At 39.6% G+C, this 24417-nt stretch overlaps 1 protein-coding gene and 1 non-coding gene across 3 annotated transcripts in view; one reads left to right on the top strand and one right to left on the bottom strand.

The window, feature by feature from the left end:
- The window catches only part of DIS3L2 (DIS3 like 3'-5' exoribonuclease 2), a 323449-nt gene that overhangs the window by 248282 nt on the left and 50750 nt on the right, over positions 1-24417 (bottom strand). For both annotated transcript variants that reach the window (XM_065880451.1, XM_065880452.1), the window contains exon 5: positions 4644-4878. In XM_065880451.1, coding sequence (XP_065736523.1) covers positions 4644-4878 — 235 coding nt within the window. The remainder of the gene's footprint in view (positions 1-4643; positions 4879-24417) is intronic.
- LOC136126195 (U6 spliceosomal RNA) lies at positions 10339-10445 on the top strand. The gene has a single exon (XR_010656084.1). It is a non-coding gene; the product is annotated as a U6 spliceosomal RNA (small nuclear RNA).

Raw genomic sequence — 24417 nt, 5'->3', positions numbered from 1 at the left:
AAGCTGAATAATTCTAACTATTGGCAGGAATGAGAAGGTAAAAGAAGCTTCATGGGTGTGGAGAAAAGGGAACCCTCCTACACTGTTGGTGGGAATGTAAATTGGTACAGCTGCTATGGAAAACAGTATGGAGGCTCCTTAAAAAACTAAAAGAGTTGCCATATGATCCAGCAATCCCATTCCTGAACATATATCCAGACAAAACTATAATTCAAAAAGATACACGCACCTCTATTTTCATAGCAGCACTATTTACAGTAGCCAAGACATGGAAGCAACCTAAATGTCCATCGACAGATGAATGGATAAAAAAGATGTGGTATACACACACACATACACACACAATGGAATACTACTCAGACATAAAAAAGAGTGAAATAATGCCATTTGCAGCAACATGATGGACCTAGAGATTATCATACTAAGCGAAGTAAATCAGAAAGAGAAAGACAAATACCATAGGACATAATTTATATGTGGAATCTAAAATATGACATAAATGAACTTCCACGAAACAGAAACAGACTCACAGACATAAAGAACAGACCTGTGGTTGCCAAGGGGGAGGTAGGGTAGGGGAGGGAAGGATTGGGAGTTTGGGATTAGCAGATGCAAACTATTTTATACAGAATGGATAAACAACAACGTCCTGTTGTATTAGCTCAGGGAACTATATTCAATATCCTGTAATAAACCATAATGGACTTCACAGGGAGGAATGGCTGGTCTAGCACAGGTCTTAGACATTGGAGGTCCTGACCATCTGTCTCTACCTGAATCACACATGATATGAATGCATCACCCACTCAGTCTAAAAGACAGGGAAGGGCTTCCCTGGTGGTGCAGTGGTTAAGAATCCGCCTGCCAATGCAGGGGACACGGGTTCAAACCCTGGTCCGGGAAGATCCTACATGCCGCGGAGCAACTAAGCCCGTGAGCCACGACTACTGAGCCCACATGCCACAACTACTGAAGCCTGCGCGCCTAGAGCCTGTGCTCGGCAACGAGAGAAGCCACTGCAACAAGAAGCCCACGCACTGCAACAAAGAGCAGCCCCCACTCGCCACAACTAGAGAAAGCCCGCGTGCAGCAACGAAGATCCAACGCAGCTAAAAATAAATAAATAAAAGACAGGGAAGCAAAAATTCCCACTGTATCCTTCTAACATAGGTCTGGACAAAGTTTTACTCTTTTTTAAAAACAAAAATATACTTTAAAACACTGGCACAAAACATTGGCCAAAAATTGTGGTTGATGGGAAACTGCCTTATATTTAATTTTTAATATAATTTCTGAAGCAAACATAACTGTCTTCTAATTATATTAATCATCATTATACACAGTGGAGAGCTAGGAAACAAAAATATAAGAAAGATTTGATCTCAGAATCTGGAAACACTAGCAGAAAGGAAATGAAAAAAATTAGCTCGGAGAAAGAAGGGTTTCTAGACAGTCAGGAATAAGGGTTCTTGGCATTTCAGTAACCCCAAAGTATCACAGGAGAATAATCATATGGATCTGCTTTTCTCAGCCAAAGGGAAATACGGTTACTTTTTATCCAAGGAAAGAGAGCTTAAACCTAGGCAATGAATAGGCCTGTTGCTGGAAGGAGATGAATTTTAAGTGTGAAAAAAAGGGCTCTTCCTGACTCCTACGGTTGACTTGGGCAGGCCCCAGGAGGCACAGTAATAGATCGATTCAAACCTCGGAAGGGAACAAGGATTCCATGTAGATTCTCCCTTCAAAAAAAGAGTTGAAGGTGGCCAGAGACAAAAGTGAGAACTTAGAGGGTCACTGACTCTACATTCAAACCCATGTTCAGTCATCAGGGTACTGGCAGAAGCTTCTCTCCAGACCAGAAAACTGAACAAGATCTCTGACAGACCCTACTAAGGTAGAGAACAGGAAAAGTACATCACAACCTGATTAGGTCACCATCGCCAAGACTCGGAGGCCAAAACTGTTCTTAAAGTTCCCAAAGATGTATGATAAAGAGCTACTGTACCAATTAGTCATGATGTTTTTTTATCCTTTGGAGTTTGCTAATCAGGCAATCGTTACTCAAATACTTGATACCAAAGAATATTTATTTGGGTTGTCCCCAGTCTTGACACAGATGGCAGTTTTCTATGCTGACAACAATGCCATTGCCTGGGAAGTGGTAAAAGCTCAGCCTTGGGAGGCTGTGGGGCTGGACCTACAAATGGGGCCCAGGTCTTTGGCCTATTCTCTCAAGGGCTGAGGATGATCCAGATCCATGTTGTCTTCCTAGAAGAAACTATTGTGTAGGTCTGAGATGCCCAGAGAAACTTTTCTCTGAATGCAATGATAGACACTTGCTGCATACAGCTGGGGTTACCTGCTCAATTACCAGAGAAATTGGTAGTTATGGTAAAGATATGAATGTTTCCCGGGCAAAAAGGGATATACTAAATACACACATGTAATATGTCATGTTTACTTTGGGTAAAAAAAACATGATATTCAAACAAAAATCACTCTTTTGCACACAGGTGTGAACTAGGATTAATAATCCATTTGCAATTACAACACAAAGCAATGAACCTTTCTAGAAGTCTTAGGAAAAGTTTATGATGTTCTTAAGGTTATGGTTTGTTTCAATAACAAATTTCAAACCCTTAAATGGTGCAAAAAGAACTAACATCCTAACTGTAACCAGATTTTATATTATCCAGAGAAGAGAAGCTGGTTGAAATATCCTTAAAAACACCATGATTTTTAAAAAAGCAAATTGCAATTTTCCTAAATATCAAGAGGGCAAGAAATGAGAAACAGCCATGTGGTTTCAAAACTCTATTTAGAGGCTAGCAGGAAAGAGAAATTGGTACCAGATTCTGAGGGAAGGATTAAGGCTGTTCCCTCAGTCAGGGCCAGTGAGGAAGCAATATATATAACAGTAGGATACGAAGACCATAAAAACAGTAAGGAAAAAAACTGCATACGGTGGACTTGTAAAGCACTCAGTGACACTTACCTGCAACAGAGATGGAGGAAAATTACAACAGAGGACAAATCAAGAGTACGTCTGGCATCAGAATTTCCCAAACAAAGGATAAAGTGAATTATTAATATCCACCCTGGGCATCAATTCTGCCATCACGTCCATCCATCAATATTTCCTTGCCCTTGTATTGGTACCAATCACTAATGAGAAACTGAAGCATCTCATCCCTTCAACTTGGAACCTAGAGGAAAAGAGGCTGCTGAGGTCTTCCAAGTTCAATCACCTGAGCTAGGTTTCCACAAAGTAGTTTTGGGCCAAACACCCAGTAAGTTTTAAAGTACTCCTTCCCCTGGCTTTGTCCTTCAAGTATCTCTCTCCCTTGGTGACCTTGCAGATGAGGATTTGGCTATTTAGGGTCCTGGTTATTAAACTGTTTTTAAAGGAAGAAAGAAGAAACATCAGAAGAAGGAATTTTCAAGGAATAACATCCAAATGACATTGGCTGCGCCCTGAACAGTGGAACCACTAGTTATCTAAGCAGGCCACAAAAACAAAAGAACTTGGGTGCCCTCAGGTCAGCAGTGAGGTGGGGCAGTGAGGAAGCAGTAGCCTCTTCATTCAGATAGAATTTCAAAGTCGGGAAGTCCTTCTGAATGAGTAGCACTTGGCACCAGAAAGTGACACATGCTTTTAGAAAGTGCTCGCTGCCCGAGATCACTACCTCATCAGCAGTGAAGACACAGAGTGATCCTTATGCAGTCACTTCCTGAAATCACCTCCAGCTTTCTTCAGGATGTCAGAGAACTGTGCTCACCAGTCCCTATCACAGGGTGTCTGCTGAACATCCTCCTTTAGTAATCTTCTGGCACTTCTTCTAGCCTTTCGTGGGGACTGTGCCAGAAACTTCTTCCTGATAAAAAAACCCTCATAATCTAGTTGGCCTAACCAGGTCAATATTTTCCATTTCATAACATACATAAAAATCAATCTGGCTAGAAAACATATTCCCTGCACTTAAAACCTCCTAGAAATCTATACATTGAAATATTCCAATTTTCATTGCTACTTTCCCTTAAGTTTTCCAGACTGCAGTCAGGTAGGGCCCTTGGTCACAGCTCTTCGCCTATGTGCTTGCAATTGCTTTTTTCAGTATCCAGGGGACCCATGGCTTAAATTTTGATCACAGAAAATAAGACTGGCTTTTTTAAAAGCTTACAATCAAAACACTTTGTAAAGATAATCTACTTATCAAATTTAAGGTGATCTATTCACCACTGAGGATGAAATGTACCAAGTTAAAATTAAAGCAAAATCCAGGGTAAAACAAAGTGCTTTCTTTGGAAGGATTTTAGTTTGGTTTAATTATGTTCATATCAACCACAGGGTGGGATTGGGCTCATCACAGGAAATTTCAAGGTTAGCTATCAACGCAATGCAAAACCCATTAGGAAATGACAACAGCAACCACTGACCACACAAATCACCAGCAGCATTTGTCCCCTCCTCCCAAACAGCAGCTGGAAGCCTGTCAAAGATCCCCCTTTCCTAAAAGCTGCCACAGGTTAGAAACTGCAAAGATACCAGCTGTATTGTGTGATTAATTCTGTAGCACAGAGAGAATTCCAATACTTAAAACAATCTACTAAAATAAAACGTCGGAGATCAGTCCGGAACTCACCTTTTTCATGAACACAAACTGAGAGTTTCTTAACACCATCAACCAGAGCATTCTGCGTGTTGCCATGTCCATCTTCTGAGTCGCTGTCATCAAACTGAGCCTCTATAATGACATCAGGACTGTCATTATAGCCTTTCAGGGACTGTTGCAGGAGATGGCTTCCACAGAGCTCCTCAGGGAGATCTGATTCATAGGCACCTTCTGTTTCTTTGTCATTGCTCTCTGGTTTAATTACCTGAAGAAAAGAGAAAAGTCCTGCTAAATCACTGGAGGGGAAAATGGGAACGTACAGATTTTTCTTTTGTCATTTTTCTTTCCTAAGGAAAAAACTGCACATTCAGAAGCACTGGACACTCACCATGTAGTTCGACAAAGAATCTTTATTTTCCAGATGTACAGATTACCTTACAATCCATCCAGCTCTTCAAGATGCCCAAGATTAATGCTACATCCACTTCTATTTTTCTGATGTATATTTTCATCCTCTCTCCCACAAAGGCCCTGAATACCAGAAGTACCACACTGCTTCACAAAGTGTCCATCACATGGGACCAACTAGTATGCTGGGAAATGATAAAAGAACTCAACATAGTTTGTCACTGTGTTCCCAAATGAAACCACAAGAATGTAAGATGAAATAGAAAAACAATTAAGTGTGAACAAGAGTTTATAAAATGTTCCCATAAAAAATATAAACCCTTAATTCTCCATTTTGAGGCCTGAGAGCAGTATAGAAAGCACACAACTGATAGACATTTACACTAGAAATAAGAATGAGCATTACACAATATGTCAAATTTTTTCAATTTAACAAAAATGAAGCAAATAGGAGAAAAGAATCCACTACTAATCCATTCAATGAGTTAGTCACATGACACTCATATGACAGTACCCTTTGATTTCTATGGGCACAATATTAACATACACCAGTGTTATTTAGTCACTGAAAAAAAAAAAAAGGTGACCCTATATGTAAATCTGCCCATCTACATTAGCAAAACAGACAGCAGATTTTGTAGGTTCTAGATGTTACTTAGAACACCATATCCTTCTAATAATCTATTTCTGGATGAGAACTCTATGTGCAATTTAAACATACAATCAAGATGTGATCATACATACGTGTGTGTGTACATGAACTGGATCACTATTGGTAGCACACTCGTTTCATTCTCTCAAACAAATGCTGGAAGGCCAGCCTCATGCCAGGCACCCTCATGAGGCCTACATTTTATAGTGAGGAGACAGATGGTGAACAATTTACTCATTCAACAAATCGTACGGAGTAACTTTCATGGTGCAAGACACTGTTCTAGGTGGCAAGGATGCAGCGGGGTACACAATCAAAAGTCTGATAATGGTAAGTGCTAGTGAAAAAAATATATAATATGAAAATGCTGGTTATTGGAAACTGAGGCTAGTTTACCAGTAGGGTGGTTAGGGAGGATGCCTCCTGGATGAAGCGACATTTGAGCAGGACCTGAATGAAGTGAGTGAGCTTCTAGCAGTTTCTCTAGAAACTGCTTATAATTGAGAAGTCTAATATTTTTCTGACTTTAACTCTGGGGTTTCAAATTAGATGCCTGCTTTCAACAAACCAGATTAATGTTCAAATTAGGTCACACAAAGATCATGCTTAATGAAAGATCTTCATTTTATACAACGCACAAAAAGTTATTAAAAGAAATCTTTCTCCAAACATTATAATGTCACAGATTCCAATTATCATAACTGTCCCCAATGAATATTATAATATCCACCCAGAAAATCAAAGTAAAATATTACAAAGATATTCACACAATCAGAACACAGACTCTAAAAGTATATTCCCAAAGTTTTAAAATATGACTTCATGAAAATGTGATAACAGAAATCTGACTCTTGTCAGACTCACTGATTTATTCATTTGTTCATTCATTAATTTGTTCATTATTTCCACATTTGCTCATTATTTCCAAACAAACAAGGCTCCTTTCCTTTAACAGTTAAAACAAAAGTTCAACTGGCTAAGCCAGAAATCTCTAAAAAGATTCCCCTTAGGCCCCTTCCTGCATGAGAACATAAGAGTGAAGCAACAGCTAAGTTTTAAATTAATATACAATTACAAAACCAGCTCTCCTGCACTTCTGCCTTGAAACACGAATCCTGGTTTCATACCTGACCCAAAATATATCATTCAAAAAACAGAGAATTCACTGACAAATTAGAGAAGAAAAAGAAATCTGACACCACTCAAATCAGCAAATCCATGCAATTTCCTTAAATGTGCCGAGCAAGTTCCATAACATTTAGGAAGAGTTAACACAACCTTGGGCACTGTCAGAACAGCCCAAATCACAGGCAGGAGGTATGTGTGCGTACTCTATGTCTAAAGCAGGGTGGCTACAACACAATCACTGGTCTACTGTTCTTTTTTTACGTGTCATCCCATACAAACTTTATCTCAGAAAGAAGAGAGCTGGGGGCAGGAGTGAAAGAAAACAACTGACATGCTACAGTTAGAATATGAGGTAAAATGCAGTCTTCTGGAAAGATGTTAAACAAAGGTTCCAGGCCTTTACTTTCTATTATATATTTATTTCTTCTGCTAACAGTTTCAGAAAGGATTTGGTTCCCACAGACCAAGGAGAAAATATTAGAGGGTAACCAGAATTCTGACTTTATAAAATTTGAAGGCTCGGGCTTCCCTGGTGGCGCAGTGGTTGAGGGTCCGCCTGCCGATGCAGGGGACAGAGGTTCGTGCCCCGGTCCGGGCAGATCCCACATGCCATGGAGCGGCTGGGCCCGTGAGCCATGGCCGCTGAGTCTGCGCGTCCCGAGCCTGTGCTCCGCAACGGGAGAGGCCACAGCAGTGAGAGGCCCGCGTACCGCAAAAAAAAAAATTTGAAGGCTCAACTATCCCACAGTGAATGGTAGTCTTTGTATGTATGCATACATGAGTAAAATATAAAGAGAATTCTGTAATCACCATGATTCTGCCTACCTACATATTAAGAATTATGCTTTGGCTTACACATACAAAGTTCAAGGAAAAGTCAATGGGAAAAAAAGCACAGTGGAAAGCAATGACCAGAGTACAGCAAGCTTAACTGTACAGCACATTTCAAAACCAACCCAGTTCTGATTTTATGATAATCTCCATGGTTTAGATGAGCTATACTATAGTTAGGCACTAACTTCACTTTTGAGTTACTAAAGCAGAGAATGCTGTATGGTAGCAGGGTTTAATGAACAAATCAAGTCATTCAAAATTGTATAATTACAAATTGTGAAATTTTTTGTTCTAGTTCTGTGAAAAATGTCAGTGGTAGTTTGATAGGGATTGCATTGAATCTGTAGATTGCTTTGGGTAGTAGAGTCATTTTCACAATGTTGATTCCTCCAATCCAAGAACATGGTATATCTCTCCATCTATTTGTATCATCTTTAATTTCTTTCATCAGTGTCTTATAATTTTCTGCATACAGGTCTTTTGTCTCCTTAGGTAGGTTTATTCCTAGATATTTTATTCTTTTTGTTGCAATGGCAAATGGGAGTATTTTCTTGATTTCACTTTCAGATTTTTCATCATTAGGGTATAGGAATGCCAGAGATTTCTGTGCATTAATTTTGTATCCTGCTACTTTACCAAATTCATTGATTAGCTCTAGTAGCTTTCTGGTAGCATCGTTAGGATTCTCTTTGTATAGTATCATGTCATCTGCAAACAGTGACAGCTTTACTCCTTCTTTTCTGATTTGGATTCCCTTTATTTCCTTTTCTTCTCTGATTGCTGTGGCTAAAACTTCCAAAACTAAGACCCCGAATAGCCAAAGCAATCTTGAGAACAAAAAACGGAGCTGGAGGAATCAGGCTCCCTGACTTCAGACTATACTACAAAGCTACAGTAATCAAGACAGTATGGTACTGGCACAAAAACAGAAAGATAGATCAATGGAACAGGATAGAAAGCCCAGAGATAAACCCACGCACATACGGTCACCTTATCTTTGATAAAGGACGCAGAAATGTACAGTGGTGAAAGGACAGCCTCTTCAACAAGTAGTGGAGGGAAAACTGGACAGGTACATGTAAAAGTATGAGATTAGATCACTCCCTAACACCATACACAAAAATAAGCTCAAAATGGATTAAAGACCTAAATGTAAGGCCAGAGACTATCAAACTCTTAGAGGAAAACAAAGGCAGGACACTCTATGACATAAATCACAGCAAGATCCTTTTTGACCCACCTCCTAGAGAAATGGAAATAAAAACAAAAATAAACAAATGGGACCTAATGAAACTTCAAAGCTTTTGCACAGCAAAGGAAACCATAAACAAGACCAAAAGACAACCCTCAGAATGGGAGAAAATATTTGCAAATGGAGAAACTGACAAAGGATTAATCTCTAAAATTTATAAGCAGCTTATGCAGCTTATTAACAAAAAAACAAACAACCCAATCCAAAAATGGGCAAAAGACCTAAACAGACATTTCTCCAAAGAAGATATACAGACTGCCAACAAACATATGAAAGAATGCTCAACATCACTAATCATTAGAGAAATGCAAATCAAAACTACAACGAGATATCATCTCACACCAGTCAGAATGGTCATCATCAAAAAATCTAGAAACAATAAATGCTGGAGAGGGTGTGGAGAAAAGGGAACCCTCTTGCACTGTTGGTGGGAATGTAAATTGATACAGCCACTGTGGAGAACAGTATGGAGGCTCCTTAAAAAACTACAAATAGAACTACCATACGACCCAGCAATCCCACTACTGGGCATATACCCTGAGAAAACCATAATTCAAAAAGAGTCATGTACCAAAATGTTCATTGCAGCTCTATTTACAATAGCCCGGAGATGGAAACAACCTAAGTGTCCATCATCGGATGAATGGATAAAGAAGATGTGGCACATATATACAATGGAATACTACTCAGCCATAAAAAGAAACGAAATTGAGCTATTTGTAATGAGATGGATAGACCTAGAGTCTGTCATACAGAGTGAAGTAAGTCAGAAGGAGAGAGACAAATACCATATGCTAACACATATATATGGAATTTAAGAAAAAAAAAAAACTGTCATGAAGAACCTAGGGGTAAGACAGGAATAAAGCCTGTGTCCTACTAGACCTACTAGAGAATGGACTTGAGGATATGGGAAGGGGGAAGGGTAAGGTGTGACAAAGCGAGAGAGAGGCATGGACATATATACACTACCAAACGTAAAGTAGATAGCTAGTGGAAAGCAGCCGCATAGCACAGGGAGATCAGCTCGGTGCTTTGTGACCGCCTGCAGGGGTGGGATAGGGAGGGAGACACAAGAGGGAAGAGATATGGGAACATATGTATATGCATAACTGATTCACTTTGTTATAAAGCAGAATTATACTCCAATAAAGATGTTTTAAAAACTGTATAATTAAAATATAAATTAATACATTGCATTTTTAAAGTAGTTTCATTCTATTTTTGTTATCGCAGTACAAACAAGAATAAAATAAATGTTACGGGGAAGAAAGATCACTTTAAGTCATAGGATACAAAAGGCACTCTAAAACCGTTCCATATCACATATTGGTTAAGAATGAGGGTTGTGGAACTCCTTCGAGAAATGGCTAATTCAAGTCTAGAAAAGGAAACAAACAAGATGAAACTGGGACTTCCCTGGTGGCACAGTGGTTAAGAATCCACCTGCCGTGCTCGCTTTGGCAGCACATATACTAAAATTGGAACGATACAGAGAAGATTAGCATGGCCCCTGCACAAGGATGACATGCAAACTTGTGAAGCGTTCCATATTTTTTACTCCAATAAAGATGTTAATAAATAAATAAAAAGAAAAATCACTAAAGCACTGAAAGTTATTGCAGCTATAGGATGCCATTTTCATTCTTAATGAAATGTCAGCCATAATGTTGAATAAAAATGTACTGGATTAAAAATTTTAAGTGTATAGAAAAAAAAAAAAAAGAATCCGCCTGCCAATGCAGGGGACACAGTTTCGATCCCTGGTCCAGGAAGATCCCACATGCCGCGGAGGAACTAAGCCCGTGCACCACAGCCACTGAAGCCCGCGTGCCTCAAGCCCGTGCTCCACAACAAGAGAAGCCACAGCAATGAGAAGCCCGCGCACCACAACAAAGGGTAGCCCCCGCTCGCCACAACTAGATGCAGCCACAAATAAATAAACGAACAATCAAACAAACTAAAAAAAAAAAAGAACCTGGAAGATCTTGTCATTTGGGGAAAACAAGCAAGCTATCACAGGCTACTAAAGCCTCATCTAAAGGACTCAGGAATCATCATGAAAGGGCTCTCTCTGGTCAACCTCAGAAAATTCTAAACATTTATCCTACCTTTCCTATATAAAATGTACCTCAGGTTAGCCAAACAGTTGATGAGGTAAAATTCTTCTTTATAGAAGAGTTTCAGCTAACTAAGAAGGAATGATTTAAAGATTTTCATTATTACCATTCTGATATCCCTACTGAAATGATGGATGCAGAAGATGACCATCAATGGTTGCTAAATGCTGATGGGGATGGAGTTTTATAATAGATGGACCAGAGCAGCAATACCTGAACCCACTGATGATTACAAATATCATAAAAAGAGAAAGAACCAAAGTACTTCTTGATGTACCATAATTAGGAAGTAAATACTATACTGATGTATGTACTATAATTAGGAAGTAAATACCACCATCTGTGAAGTATTTTCCCCTAACTTGAACTTAAATCTGACCTGATATAGGTAACAGAGGAAGATGTTAAACACCACTAGGGAGAGGATCCCTAGATGATTTCATCCAGTCTCATGGCTTTAAATCTCTCTATATGCTATTAACTCCAAAAATTAAATGCCTCGCCTCAACACTTCCCCCAAATTCCAGACACATATCCAATTGCCTACTTGACATCTTCATTTGGATGTCAGCTGGCGCCTCAAACAGGAGAACCCTCGGTCCCCACCAGAACCCATTCCTCTCCCAGCACTGCCTCTCTCGGCAGATGGCACCAAACTGGGGCATCACCCTTGACTCTCTCCTTCTCACACCCCACATCCAAGCTATGAAGAGAGCCTTCCTGTAAAATATATCTCCTTGCCATTTCCACTGTTACTATAAAAATCCAAGCAACCTTTATCTCCTTGCAGAACTACTGTAATAACTGGTCTCCTGACTTCTATTTTGGACCAAAGGAACTAGAGTGATTTTTTTTTTTTGGCTGCGTTGGGTCTTCTTTGCTGCGGGCGGACTTTCTCTAGTTGCGGCAAGTGGGGGCTACTCTTCATTGCGGTGCACGGGCTCCTCATTGCAGCAGCTTCTCTTGTTGCAGAGCACAGGTTCTAGACGCACAGGCTTCAGCAGTTGTGGTGCGCAGGCTTCAGTAGTTGTGGCACACAGGCTCAGTAGTTGTGGCTTGTGGGCTCTAGAGCACAGCCTCAGTAGTTGTGGCACACAGGTTTAGGTGCTCCACGGCATGTGGGATCTTCCCAGACCAGGGCTCAAACCCATGTCCCCTGCACTGGCAGGCAGATTCTTAACCACTGCGCCACCAGGGAAGACTTAGAGTGACCTTTTTAAAACAAATCAGATCGTGTCATTCTCGCAATAGCTTCCCAACATCCTTCCATCACCATGCCACAAGGTCTTGTCAAATCTGGCCCATATCTATTTTTGTGTTCTCATTTTCTACAACTTCTTCCTCTGCAAATTACACTCCAATCCTAGAGCTCTTCTCGCTATTCATAGAATACTAAAATCTTCCATCTTGAGATTTTTACCTTTGGCTGTTCCCTCTATCTGGAAAACTCTTTGCCCAGCTATTCACAGGGATTGCTCTCTTCATTTTGTTTAGGTCTCTGCTCAAATAGCCTCCTCTCAGGGAGGCACTCCCTGACCACATTAACTAAAACAGCCCCACCTCCCTGTTATGACTCTATCTTCTTACCCTGCTTTATTTCTCATCACTGCACTTATCACTACCTGACAATATATTATATATTTTCTGTCTCCCAACTAGGATGTGGGTTTCCTAAGCACAGAGGCTATTTTATTCACTGCTATATTCTAAGAGTTAGGAATAGCATTTAGTACTCACTCAAATATATGTTGAATGAATGGACAGCAATTAAGTAGGAAATGACCTGTTCACAGTCTATCTCCCCTGATAAATATAAACTCCATGAAGTCACATTATATACTGAAGTCTCATCTGAATGAATAAAGAACCAGAGACGGCATACTGCAGCTAACATTTCCACACATCTAAACTCTACCCATCTCTCAAGACCTAGTCCAAATGCCTTGGATTTTCTATAACCCAGAATCCACCACACAGTCTTCTCAGGTCCTCCTCATGCCCTGCTACCTGCCCCAGACCAGAGTAATTTCTTCCTTTTCTAAAGTCCCAAAGCAATTTATACATACCTCTTCTACGGCACTTCTCATTTTTTTCACTACGCTAGTGTTATCTATGTATGTGATTTACCTCATCTGTTGAGACTGTTTGCTCACCAACAATATATCTCTGTATATTCTATGGCAACTTGCATAATCAATCTAGGTGCTCAATATTTGATGAATAAACATTATTTGATGGATAAAAGGGTAGAAAAATGAAAAAAGGAATATAAAAGACTATCAGGATGCAAGAGAGTTTTCAGAACAGTTTCCAGACACACGGATATGTGGATTAGAAAGTGGAAGCCCAATTTTCCCTGGATCTGTAAAGTAAGAGGCCTTCTTCTGTGGGACTGACCTTGAAAAAGTTGAAAAAGTCTAGCTCAGTGGTTCTCAGTTTTGAAGTTTAGCAGATCCTGCTGAGAATCAGATGAAAGCTATAACTCCTTACTCCACAGAAAAATGCACATCTACAAGTAGACAGAAAGTACTCTACAAGAATTTAAGAGTAAGGGGAGTAAAAAGTCTGGTGCTGGAGGCTACCAGTTCAGGTTGGTCAGTATTTTGGAGAGCTCTGGGCTCGGAGTGAAAGGACGGAGGCCTCAGGAGAATGGACATATTACTGACCTGGTTAACTGAGGACTTTAAAACTTCCTCTGGTTTCCTCCACAGACCTGAGAGAGAGAGGCAGCTGACTGCACTTATTATTCTGAGTACACGCTGCAACTGGGATTATTTCTCCCTTGGAGATTTAGTCTAGTCTCTGGAGGACAGGACAGAAACAGATTAGTGAAGGAACCAAATCGCTGGGTCACACAGAACGTTTTCACTCTCAAGTCTTGTTGCATGAATGGGATAGGATGAGCATCACATAACCCTGCTAATAAAAATAAACAGTGAAAATGCAAATACAAACACACACACACACACACACACACACACACACACACACACACAGAAATGTTTGTCAGATATACCCTGAAGTTAGTTTTACCATGGATACATCTGTAATCTACCTATTGTCTCCTTTTGGAAGGTGAAATTGGGCGACAGAGTGGTGTGGCAGTGTAATGAAGGGAAAAAGTGATCCCCTTTCTCCAACAGGCTGCAATCTCTGGCGGATGGAGAGCAGTAATGTGGCCTCTTCAGTAGTACTTGGGAGGAACCCTGAAAGCCATCAGGGATGAAATTGACAGGAGGCTATCAGAAGCTTACCACTGAAAGGAATAGGCCTACGCCCAGAATCTTGAGCTCTGAGACACAGAGAAGAAGAGATACACCTTTTGGAAAAGGAGAGTGGGTGTAGCATGACTTCTGTACTTTAAGGGGAACCCTGTGTTAGCAAAGGAATAGCAAAATGCCTTATAGAATATCCCTAATTCGAAGATAAGAACACTTGCTAAATCAGAGTCATGATGCAACCATGTGAATGGAAAATGTCTAAGGAAGATGCTAATCTAAAAGGCTGGCAGAATTTTAGAAAATAATTTTGAGAAATTATATAGGGAAATACATTTTAAATATAACCAAAAAGCACTGCCATGAAAGAAGATAATGATAAATTCAACTCCATTAAAAGTAAATTTTTCCTTTTATCCTAAAATAATGTAAAAGAAATTTAAAAAGATAAGCCATAGAAGTACTCAAATCCAGAATATATAAAGAACTGCTATAGATCAATGAAAGACAATCCAACAGAGAAATGGGGAAAAGGCTTAAAGGCACTTAACAAAATAGTGAATCTTTACTGCCAAATAGACAAAAAAGATGGAAAGCTGCTCAGCCTCGTTTGTCATCAGAGAAATGCAAATTAAAACCACAATGAGATATCACCACAAACCCACAGGCAGGCAAAAGCTAAAAATCCTGACAATACCAAATGTCAGCAAGAATGTACTGCGATACTTTGCTGGTATAAATGTAAACTGGTCCAGCCCTTTGTGAAACAGATCAAGACTGTGAGGGAAAGCAGAAAACAGATCTACTCAACTCCCGCCCTGGCTTATTCCACTACAGTGCCCTGCATCCCTCAGGATTTTGACAGGTGAACACAGGAAAAGGAGACTAAGATGGGAAAGGACACATATGCAAAAGCAAGGAGATAAGAAAATACAAATTTTCCCTCAGGAAAGGCAAGTAGTAGTGAAAATGTACAGTAGGAGTGAGAAAAGAGGATGAAGAAGCAAACATGAAGAGCACCAAATGCCAAGTTAATGAGTCTGGTCTTTACTGTAAAGTTAGTAAAGTGAGAAGTAGGGAAAAGCGGTTAAGAGAAGGAACTGGAGTCAACACACCTGGGTTTGCATCATGGCTCTGCTGCTTAGTAGCTATGCCACTTTGGCAAAGCTATGTAATCTCTTTGAATCTCAGTTTCACTATATTTAAAATGGGGACAAGAGTACCCAATATCATAAGATTATTGTGGAACTGAGATAATATATGAAAAGCTCTTAGCACAGGTGCCAGGAACAAAGTTGTAAGTGAATCTCTATAGAAGGAAACAAATCTAGTCTTTAGAACCAGAAAGTCCAAGGTGATGGGTAACATCCAGGTGGTAGCTGGAAATGTAGATCAGGAGATGGGAAGAGTGTATTGGAGGACAGAAATCCAGATTAGGAAGTTAACCACAATGGTTCAGCAAAGGCCAAACTTCTCTGAAAACAGACGCTGAGAACAGAGCACTGAGAAAAGACTCAAAGGGGGTTTCACAAGGAATAGGAGTTAGTGAAGCAGAGAGAATTTAAATATAATTATGAACACGTTAAACATTAAGACTTCCATTATCACTCTTCACATTCATATTGCACTATCTTCCCTGTGCTTTACACACATTAACTAATTTGATCTACACAACAACCCTGGGCGATACACAGGAGAATAATTATCTCCATCTCACAGGAAAAAACAGGTTCAGACATGTCACAATCCCAGAGCTACTAAATAGCAGAGCTGTGACATGACCACAGATCCAGGGCTCTAAGTCCAGCTCTCAATCCTGGACACTCGTATGGGAGATTTCCTGCTAACAGATTCAGAGTGAGCTTTGCATGTACATCTCCCACCAACACCCACTGCATGAAACACCTCTGCATCTTTTGCCTGCCTGGCAAATAATCAAAATTCAAGATCCAGCTCTTCTGTGACTGCTTCTCTGACTAAACTCCCCCATCTCTTAAGAAATGTTGTTTCCTTCCTTTGTTCACTGCTATTCCTTACCTATTGTTTCATTATAAGTTTGTTGATCAAGTTATATTCCATTTATTTGTTTACATATTTCTCTCTTCCACCTGACAGCAAATCATACCACATTCATTTTTTATATTCCCCAGAGGCTCCCAAAATGCTTGGCATATAAAACATGCTCAATAAATATTAGTTTCCTTTTCTCTTCTTCTGACGAGAATGAGAAAGACTTGAATTGGCTATAAAAGAAGAATTCTAAAAAAAATTACAAGAAATAAATAACTACCAAGCAGCAAGAGCCAGCTAAATTCAGATGCTTATCTACACGACACTGGATGATAACTGCACTGCCCTCCACTACTACACTGTCTGGAAACCAGGGACGAGCCACCAGTTATTTTATCAGAGTTGAAACTTATCACCATAAGAAGCAAATGGAAGACATTTAAATAAATGCATTTTCCTAAAATAATTCTAGATCTTCATATTTAAATTATAACTCCAGTTTCAATATGGACCCAAATGTAACCATAAAGTTCACTGTCACCAATTTAAAACAACATTTTTAGCTAGAAAAATCATGAATGCCTGAAGACGAGAAAGCCAAAATGTGAGCACAGCTTCCAGCGATGTTTCCTGATTTCTGCAGAGTGTGAAGTACCAATCTGTCCCTTAGAAGGCACGTGGGGGGATGTCTACACTGAGCTGTAAATCAGATCAACCGCAAAGAGCAACTCAAACCCAACAGAGTCAAGAAACCGGTCACTTTAAAACTCAATTAGTTTTTTTCTTCTCCCTCCTTTTATAATTAATATAATGTATTTCAAAACTGGGGAGCAAGAGTACCTGTAACCAATTTAAATGGAATCATAAAGAAAAATGCCACGTAACATTCCCAAACTCCAAGCATGAAACATTTCCTAGTCTCCCTGTGTACTGATATAAAAAACCCTTCCTTGAACATAAAAGCCATCTTTGAAGAGTGCTATTTTAAATCTCATAAAGACAACAAGTCTATATTAGCACTGGAAAATTCTGTTCCAAGCAAATAAATTCTATGACATTCCCCTGGGGCAGGGGTTGCTATCAACTTGGTAAAATGGAGCTTCTCCAAAGAGATTTACATATGCCTATGTCCACAGGCACTTTCTGCTGAAAGGGCTGTTTACAACAGTGTCAGCTGAAGGCTTTGTGCACAGGAGATAATGCCCTGCCTATCCCACTACCTGAGCCTCTGATTCAGAGCTTAATGCATGTCATGAAGTCCACCTAGGAGCCGCTTTTCGTTTCCTGGCTTCTCTGGCTGGGCTTAAGTGACAGTACTCACTTGCCACACATGTTTTAACAAACTTTCAAATCCCTTAATGGCATGCTTGGGACAAAGTATAATACACTGTTCAGGAAATAACCTTGGAGCCAAGAAAAGCAATTGATATTTCCACAGGGAGTTCCTGACAAGGCTTGCCAATAAGCTTCTTTCATTTTAAAACATGATCATGGATACTATCATTTTAAAGACATGTTACAGACGTTCTTAAAGGTATATATGTTAATTGGGAACTTTGTTTGCCTATGGTAGTTTAATCCAAGAGTGCCTTTTATTTAGTTAACAGGAGTAGAACAAACTGTCCCCATTCTTCCCAGTTATTCAGGCCAAAAATCTTGTTATCCTTATCAACGGATCAATTCCTCCCTCCCTCCACCCCCACCCCCCAATTACATCCATCAGCTCATCCTATCGCTCTATCTTCATCGCCACCATGGCCACCCTGACTGATACACAGGCCCTACCTGATCTCTGCCCCCACCCTGTGATCCTGCTGACTTCATCTCCAACTATTCCTCACCTCAGCATCTTTGCTATCCCTTGAACACGTTAGGCATGTATTCACTGTTCCCCAAGATCTTCCCAAGGACAGCTCCCTCACTTCCTTCAGTTCTTACTTGAAGTCACCTCCTCAAGGCAGCCTTCTTTGGTCACCCTATTTAAAATCTCAACCCACCCCCAAATTCATATCTCCCTTATTTTACTTATTTTTCCTCTTCAGTACCTACCACTATTGAGCATGGTATTTTATTTACATTATTAAGTCTTCCCCAGTGAAACACAAGCTCCATAAAAGTGGGGACTTTTTCTCCTGTTTATTCACTGTTATATTGCCAATACTTAATATAGCACCTAACACAATGTCTCCGACACAATTCCATCCTAATGTGCTACTATCACCTTAAACTCAAACCATCAAACACCACTCTAGTCCTTCCCCTCAAAGCACTTCCCCTTCCTGCTCTCTTTTTTATTAACACCATGACCACTTTCTTCCAGGCCTTTCAATCTCAAAACCTCACAACCATATTTGACTCTTTCTACTGCCAAACATACTGCTTCACCAAATCCTTCACTTGTCTTTTTACAAGAGCTCTTTTATTTCCACAAATTCTCTGGTATTCTCAGGACCATCCTACAAACTTCCAGAAAAAAAAAAAGATCTGATTAAACTACGTTTTTACTCAAAATTTTTGATGGATTTCTCTTCCCTGGAGAAACTAATTCTCTGTGCTTTGGCTTATCATTCAAAGACCTTGACCTTCTCAATGCCCACTGACCTTTTTTAACCATTTTAATCTTATCTGCCAGTTCCTTCCATTATACACCATTCACAGGCCACTGCAAACTCTTTCCTGGCTTAGATCACACCAACTCAAAAACAGGCTTCTAACAACTTAGAACAGCAGGATCTGTCTCCCTTTTTCTATTTCTCTGTGAGTACAATAAGGAAAACCATATAACTCCCTTGTTAAATTGTTTGATTCTTTTTAAAAAATATTTTAAGAAAGAAAGGAAATAGGGCTCTTGGAGAAATGATCGGTATCTGTCAAGGAGCCCTCTGCGCAGAGCAGGCCTGGACTGAAGGAAAGGAAGAGTGCAGACGTCTAATGAGTCTGGCTTTAGGGTCTCTGGACACTGTTCCGAAGAGATCACGGGACTTGAAACAGAATTATGGGTGTCTTGTAACACACGCCCTGTCTCCTTTTCTGCACGGCCACCACAAGAAACTAACCACAACTTCACCCTGATACAACCAAGCCTCTGTGCCTAGTCACCAAAGAGAGTAAGAAGCAGGCATACTTCCCCTAGAGGAGAGACAATTCACAGAACACAGCAGATTCCAACTAGAATAATCTCCGTAGCAAGGTATTATGTACTTTGATGCTAGAAATGAGCAGAGGTGGGGAAGAGAATTTGGCAGAATATCACACCAAGTTCCGAAACTCAGGAACAAATAAAGTCAGGCAAGAGGGTGGACAGAAAGAAACCTGGGTAAGCCCTAGGGGAGAGTTCCCAAGAGAGAAGAACTAGACAGAAGAACTTCCAAGAACAGAGTTCATGGAAGGAATAGACAATTACTGAGATTTAGTGAAAGAATACATACATTTACATGTAACTTTGTACGCAGTGACTGCTTTTTTCTTAACCTTACTCTTTATTGTATTTTGACTTAAGTCTCTAAAACATACTCAATGTATTAATAACGAGTGTTTTAACTGCAAGAGACAGAATAACTTGAATTGGCTGATTAGCTTACATAAGTAACTGATTAGCTTACATAATTGAGTCAATCTGATCATATTGAGAGGCCCATCTGATATTTGCAGAGGGAGGGAGTAATAGGGGGCCGGCAGGGCGCTCTCAGATTTCCTCAATATTAGCTCCAAAACCAGGGCAGCCTCTCTCTTCATGTGTCAAGAAGGATTCCAGGAGCTTCAGAATATATCCCATCCTCTTACAGACCACAGTGGGAAAAAAGAGAGAAATTCTTGCCCAGGTGCTCTGCAAAAAAAATCTCAGGACTAGGCTTCTGGGGTTGATTTTGGTCACATGCCCAGTCCTGAATCCATCGCTGTAGCAAGGAGGCAGACTAGACGGTACTCCCCTGCATCTGAGGAATGTGGCCAGTTCTTCAATCCTAGTAAAGAACAAAGCTGAAGTCTCCTTAGAAATGCTCAAAGTGGGGTTCTTTTGAAAGATAATTCTTTGTATTTTTATTCATAGTAGAAGCCTACTAGTAATAATTTCCACCTGTTTCCATGAATCAAAGATCATTCCCTTTTAGAATCACAACCATTTCTGACATGGAATCAAAGCAAGAATGTTAATATCATTCAGGAAAGAAAACAACCTAAAAAGTTTAAACAACATGCTCATGGATGTAGAGCACATGTCAAATAAAGATTATTTGTATTTGAAGTTTTTACATGTATAGAGACTTAGCTGCAGTACCTGACCTCAGATTCCTTCACATCACACCATCTGTAGCAAAATGAATTTCACATCCTTGAGACACACTTCAATATGCTGGACCACACTGAAAAATAAGCTCAATTTGTAGACCATTCCAGAAAACCAGACAGTGTACAATGAAAATTTTTCAGAGCAAGGGATATTCAGGACATTAATGTAAGGGCCACAGTCCCAGAGCCTAAGGATGTTCCATATAGCCAATTTACTAATAACAGATTAACCACAATTATCTGAAAAGTCAGCCAACACTTGAACTACCACACTCATGTACTGATAATAAAAACTGAAACCACATTTGATTAGTGGTTGTTGGCACACTATAAGCTGTGTGCCTATTGCTAGATTTTTAAAATAGATTTAAGGTATGGCCAACTCCAAAAAATTTACTTGTATCTGCAACCATCCTTTCCTTCTTCCCACCTCAAACCACAAATAGAGTGATCCAGCTTTGGATACTATTTCTTGCCTTGAGGGCTTTGCTCATAGGGTAGTGCCTTCTCCCCCACTATTTACTGCTCCCTCCTTCTACATGATAAACTTTCTCATGTCATCATACAGATGTTCTCTATCATTTCCCATCTTTGAAAACATTTTCATAAAACTGAAGTAGCTATACTAACATCACACAAAGTGGAATTCAAGAAAAAAAAGTATTACAGGGGTCAAAGAGGATCATTTCATGTTAATAAAAGAGTCAATGCATTAGCAAGATATAATGACTGTAAATGTATGTGCACCTAATAAAAAAAGCTTCAAACCAGATGAAGCAAAAACTGACAAAAGTAAAGGGAGAAATAAATTCTCAATCATAAATATTTATCAAATAAGTAATAAAACAACTAGACAAAAAAACAGTAACACAGAAGATCTGAAATAAATAAATAAATGTATATATACACACACACATATATAATCTCAGAGGTCCTTATCCATAGTACATGAAGTCTTACAATTCATTAACACAAAGACAAACCAATTAAAAAATGGGTTAAAGAGTTGCACAGACACCTCAGAAAAGACTAAATATATATAAATGGCCAATGAGCATATACACACACAAAATGTTCAGTATCATTTTCTCATCAGGAAAATGCAAAACAAAAGATAACAAACAACTACAACAACAAAAAGTAATATTACTATCCGCCCACAAGAATGGCTAAAATAATACTACTATATTCTGGTAAGGAAGTGGAGAAACAGAATCTCTCATACATTTTTAATGGTAGTGAAAAATGGTACAACTACTTTGGAAAACAGCTTTATGGTTTTTTATAAAGACAAACATATGTTTGCCATATGACCCAGCAATTCCACTTCTAGGCATTTGACCAAGAGAAATAAAAACATATGTTCATACAAAGACACGTACAGCAACATTCATAGCAGTTTTATTCTTAATGGTCAAAAGCTGAAAAAAATCCAAACGTCCTTCAGCTGGTGGATGGGTAAACAAACTCTGGGACATCAACACAATGGAATACTATTTAGCAACACTAAACAACATGGATGAATCTCAAATGCATTATGCTAATAGAAAAAGGCCAGACTCAAAATAATTCCATTTATATGACATTCCGCAAAAGACAAATCCATAGGGACATAAACCAGATTAGTGGTTGGCAGGGGCTGTGGGGTACGGGGAAGTGTTGGCTAAAAAGAGACACAAGGGAATTTGTGGGTAGGACGGAACTGTTTTCCATCTTGACTGTGGTAGAGGTTACACATAGCTATACATGCTTTAAAATTCATAGAACTGAATGCTAAAAAGGGTAAATTTTACTATATGCTAATATGTGAACCAAATAAATCTCTTTGTACCCAAGCCAAACAAGCTCAGCATCCATATACAGTGGGGAGCAGAAACTCAATTAAAACATTGAAAGGATGAGCCAAAGCTATCAACTGAAAATACCAAATATTCTTCATTCTGACAAAATTTAAAATCCAATAAACAGTTATTAAAATCTTATAATGTGCAACACATCTATTAGGCATTAAATAACTCCTCCATACAGTGAGGTGACACTCAATAGTTAACAAAATACTTTCAAAAATATCATCATTAGTATTGGCCTACTGATACCTGGAAATAAGTAGGACCCACAGAGCACATTCCCAAATACCTTCAAGCAGAAGTAAATATCATTTGAATGGCATAAGCTCCAACAAAAGGAATGATTGCTTCCTGCTGAGATGACCAAGAAGGGCTTAGAAAGATGGTGGTTAACAGCATGGGTCAAGAGGATGGATATTATGAAAAACATGATATAGAAAAAGTCCAGGAAGTAGGCATGTTTGAGGAACAAGTAGACAGATGTAGTTAGAGCTGGACACTTCTGAAAAGTCACACAAGCACAAATCAAAAAGGAAGACTGAGCTCTTCCTTGCCGAAGACAGCCTTGAATGTCATCCACAGTACCTTAGTTAAAATGCACGTGCATGCACACACAGTTTATTTCTTTTCTTTTTTCTCAACTTGATGCTTAAAAGAAAGATAGCTATCAAGACAAATATCAAGATAGAAATGATATGGACTTCCCTGGAGGTCCAGTGGTTAAGACTCTGTGCTTCCACTGCAGGGGGCACGGGTTCAACCCCTGGTCAGGGAACTAAGATCCTACGTGCCAGCCACACGGCACAGCCAGAAAAAAAGGATAGAAATGATACAATACTCTATACACGGGTAGCGCCGAGGTTCTTGTACACCAAGTGCCACTGATTAACCGGCTATAGGATTCCATGTAAAAAAGCTAGAACTCCCAACTTTAAAAGAACACAAGCTCAAAAATAATATGGTACAATGATGGGGAATCACAGCCTGAGTGAGGAAGCAAGGATTGAAGCCTGAGTAAGAAAGGTGACCTAGTAGAATAGCAGGCAATGTCAGCATATTGGTTACAAACAGGGATGAGCAAATAAGTAAATATATGGGCAATAAGAGCCAGGTTTCTCATCATTAAAGAAGAGAGTTACAAATACCGAAAGGGTGAAACTATAATGAACCCTGTGGTGTTGCACTGGAATTGGAGCTTTTAGTGTAAACTCACAGTTTTCAAGATAGGTAGGTAGGCAGGTAGCTACCTAGTCAGATAGACAGAGAGACAGACAGACACAGAGACATAAGTAAATACTCACTTATATTTCTTAGCTCTCCTCATTGAGAAGGCTTGGGAGCATCTGGATTTACGCACTAAAAGGTACCAGGACTTCTTAGAAAATGGCTAATTTCTTGGCTAACACAGGGAAAGATGAGGCTGGAACATCTCCAGAACATAAAGTGTTCAAACGATGACAAGAACATGTCAAAATGACACAGGAACCAACTTAGGGGGCGTCCACTGGCCAAATCTGGGGCAATGGAGCAAAATAAGGAGAGTAACAGATTACTCCTTTGGAAAATTACATAATCTACTCTTTCCCCAAAAAGGCATCTCTATACTAAGCATACCCACTTCTCAGGAACTGTGAATTCAAACACTTACTCGATGATACGGTAGTGCCCTTCTCTCCCTTTAAGATTTCCACTATCACTTCCATATCATTGGGTCATGACAGCATGAGCACCTGTCTCTCCCTATAATAAGCCACCTAAACTTGGATCAGACAAGGATGGAGAAGTGGCCTCTCAGCATAGATGACTCCAGAGAAAGCAACATGCCTCAATCGCTGAAGCCAAGGCAGGCTTTCCTCTACCTCAGCACACCCAGAGCTGGAGGCCCCGGCAGGTGGACAAGAGGACCCTACGAACCTAAAGCAAATCTCCTAAGATCTTTGAATAAGCATTGATAAGTATATTTGTGTAAGGAAGTTGTTTTCTTTCAGAGCAAAAACTAACGTGTTTCTGCTGTCGGTCCTGTTGTTCTTTTTACCTTGTTCAGCCCT

This window comes from Phocoena phocoena, chromosome 7 (genome assembly GCF_963924675.1).
Source record: "Phocoena phocoena chromosome 7, mPhoPho1.1, whole genome shotgun sequence".
In the NCBI taxonomy this organism is placed as follows: Eukaryota; Metazoa; Chordata; class Mammalia; order Artiodactyla; family Phocoenidae; genus Phocoena; species Phocoena phocoena.
Note: the sequence above shows the minus strand (reverse complement) of the source record. Positions and strands in the feature narration are given on the sequence as shown.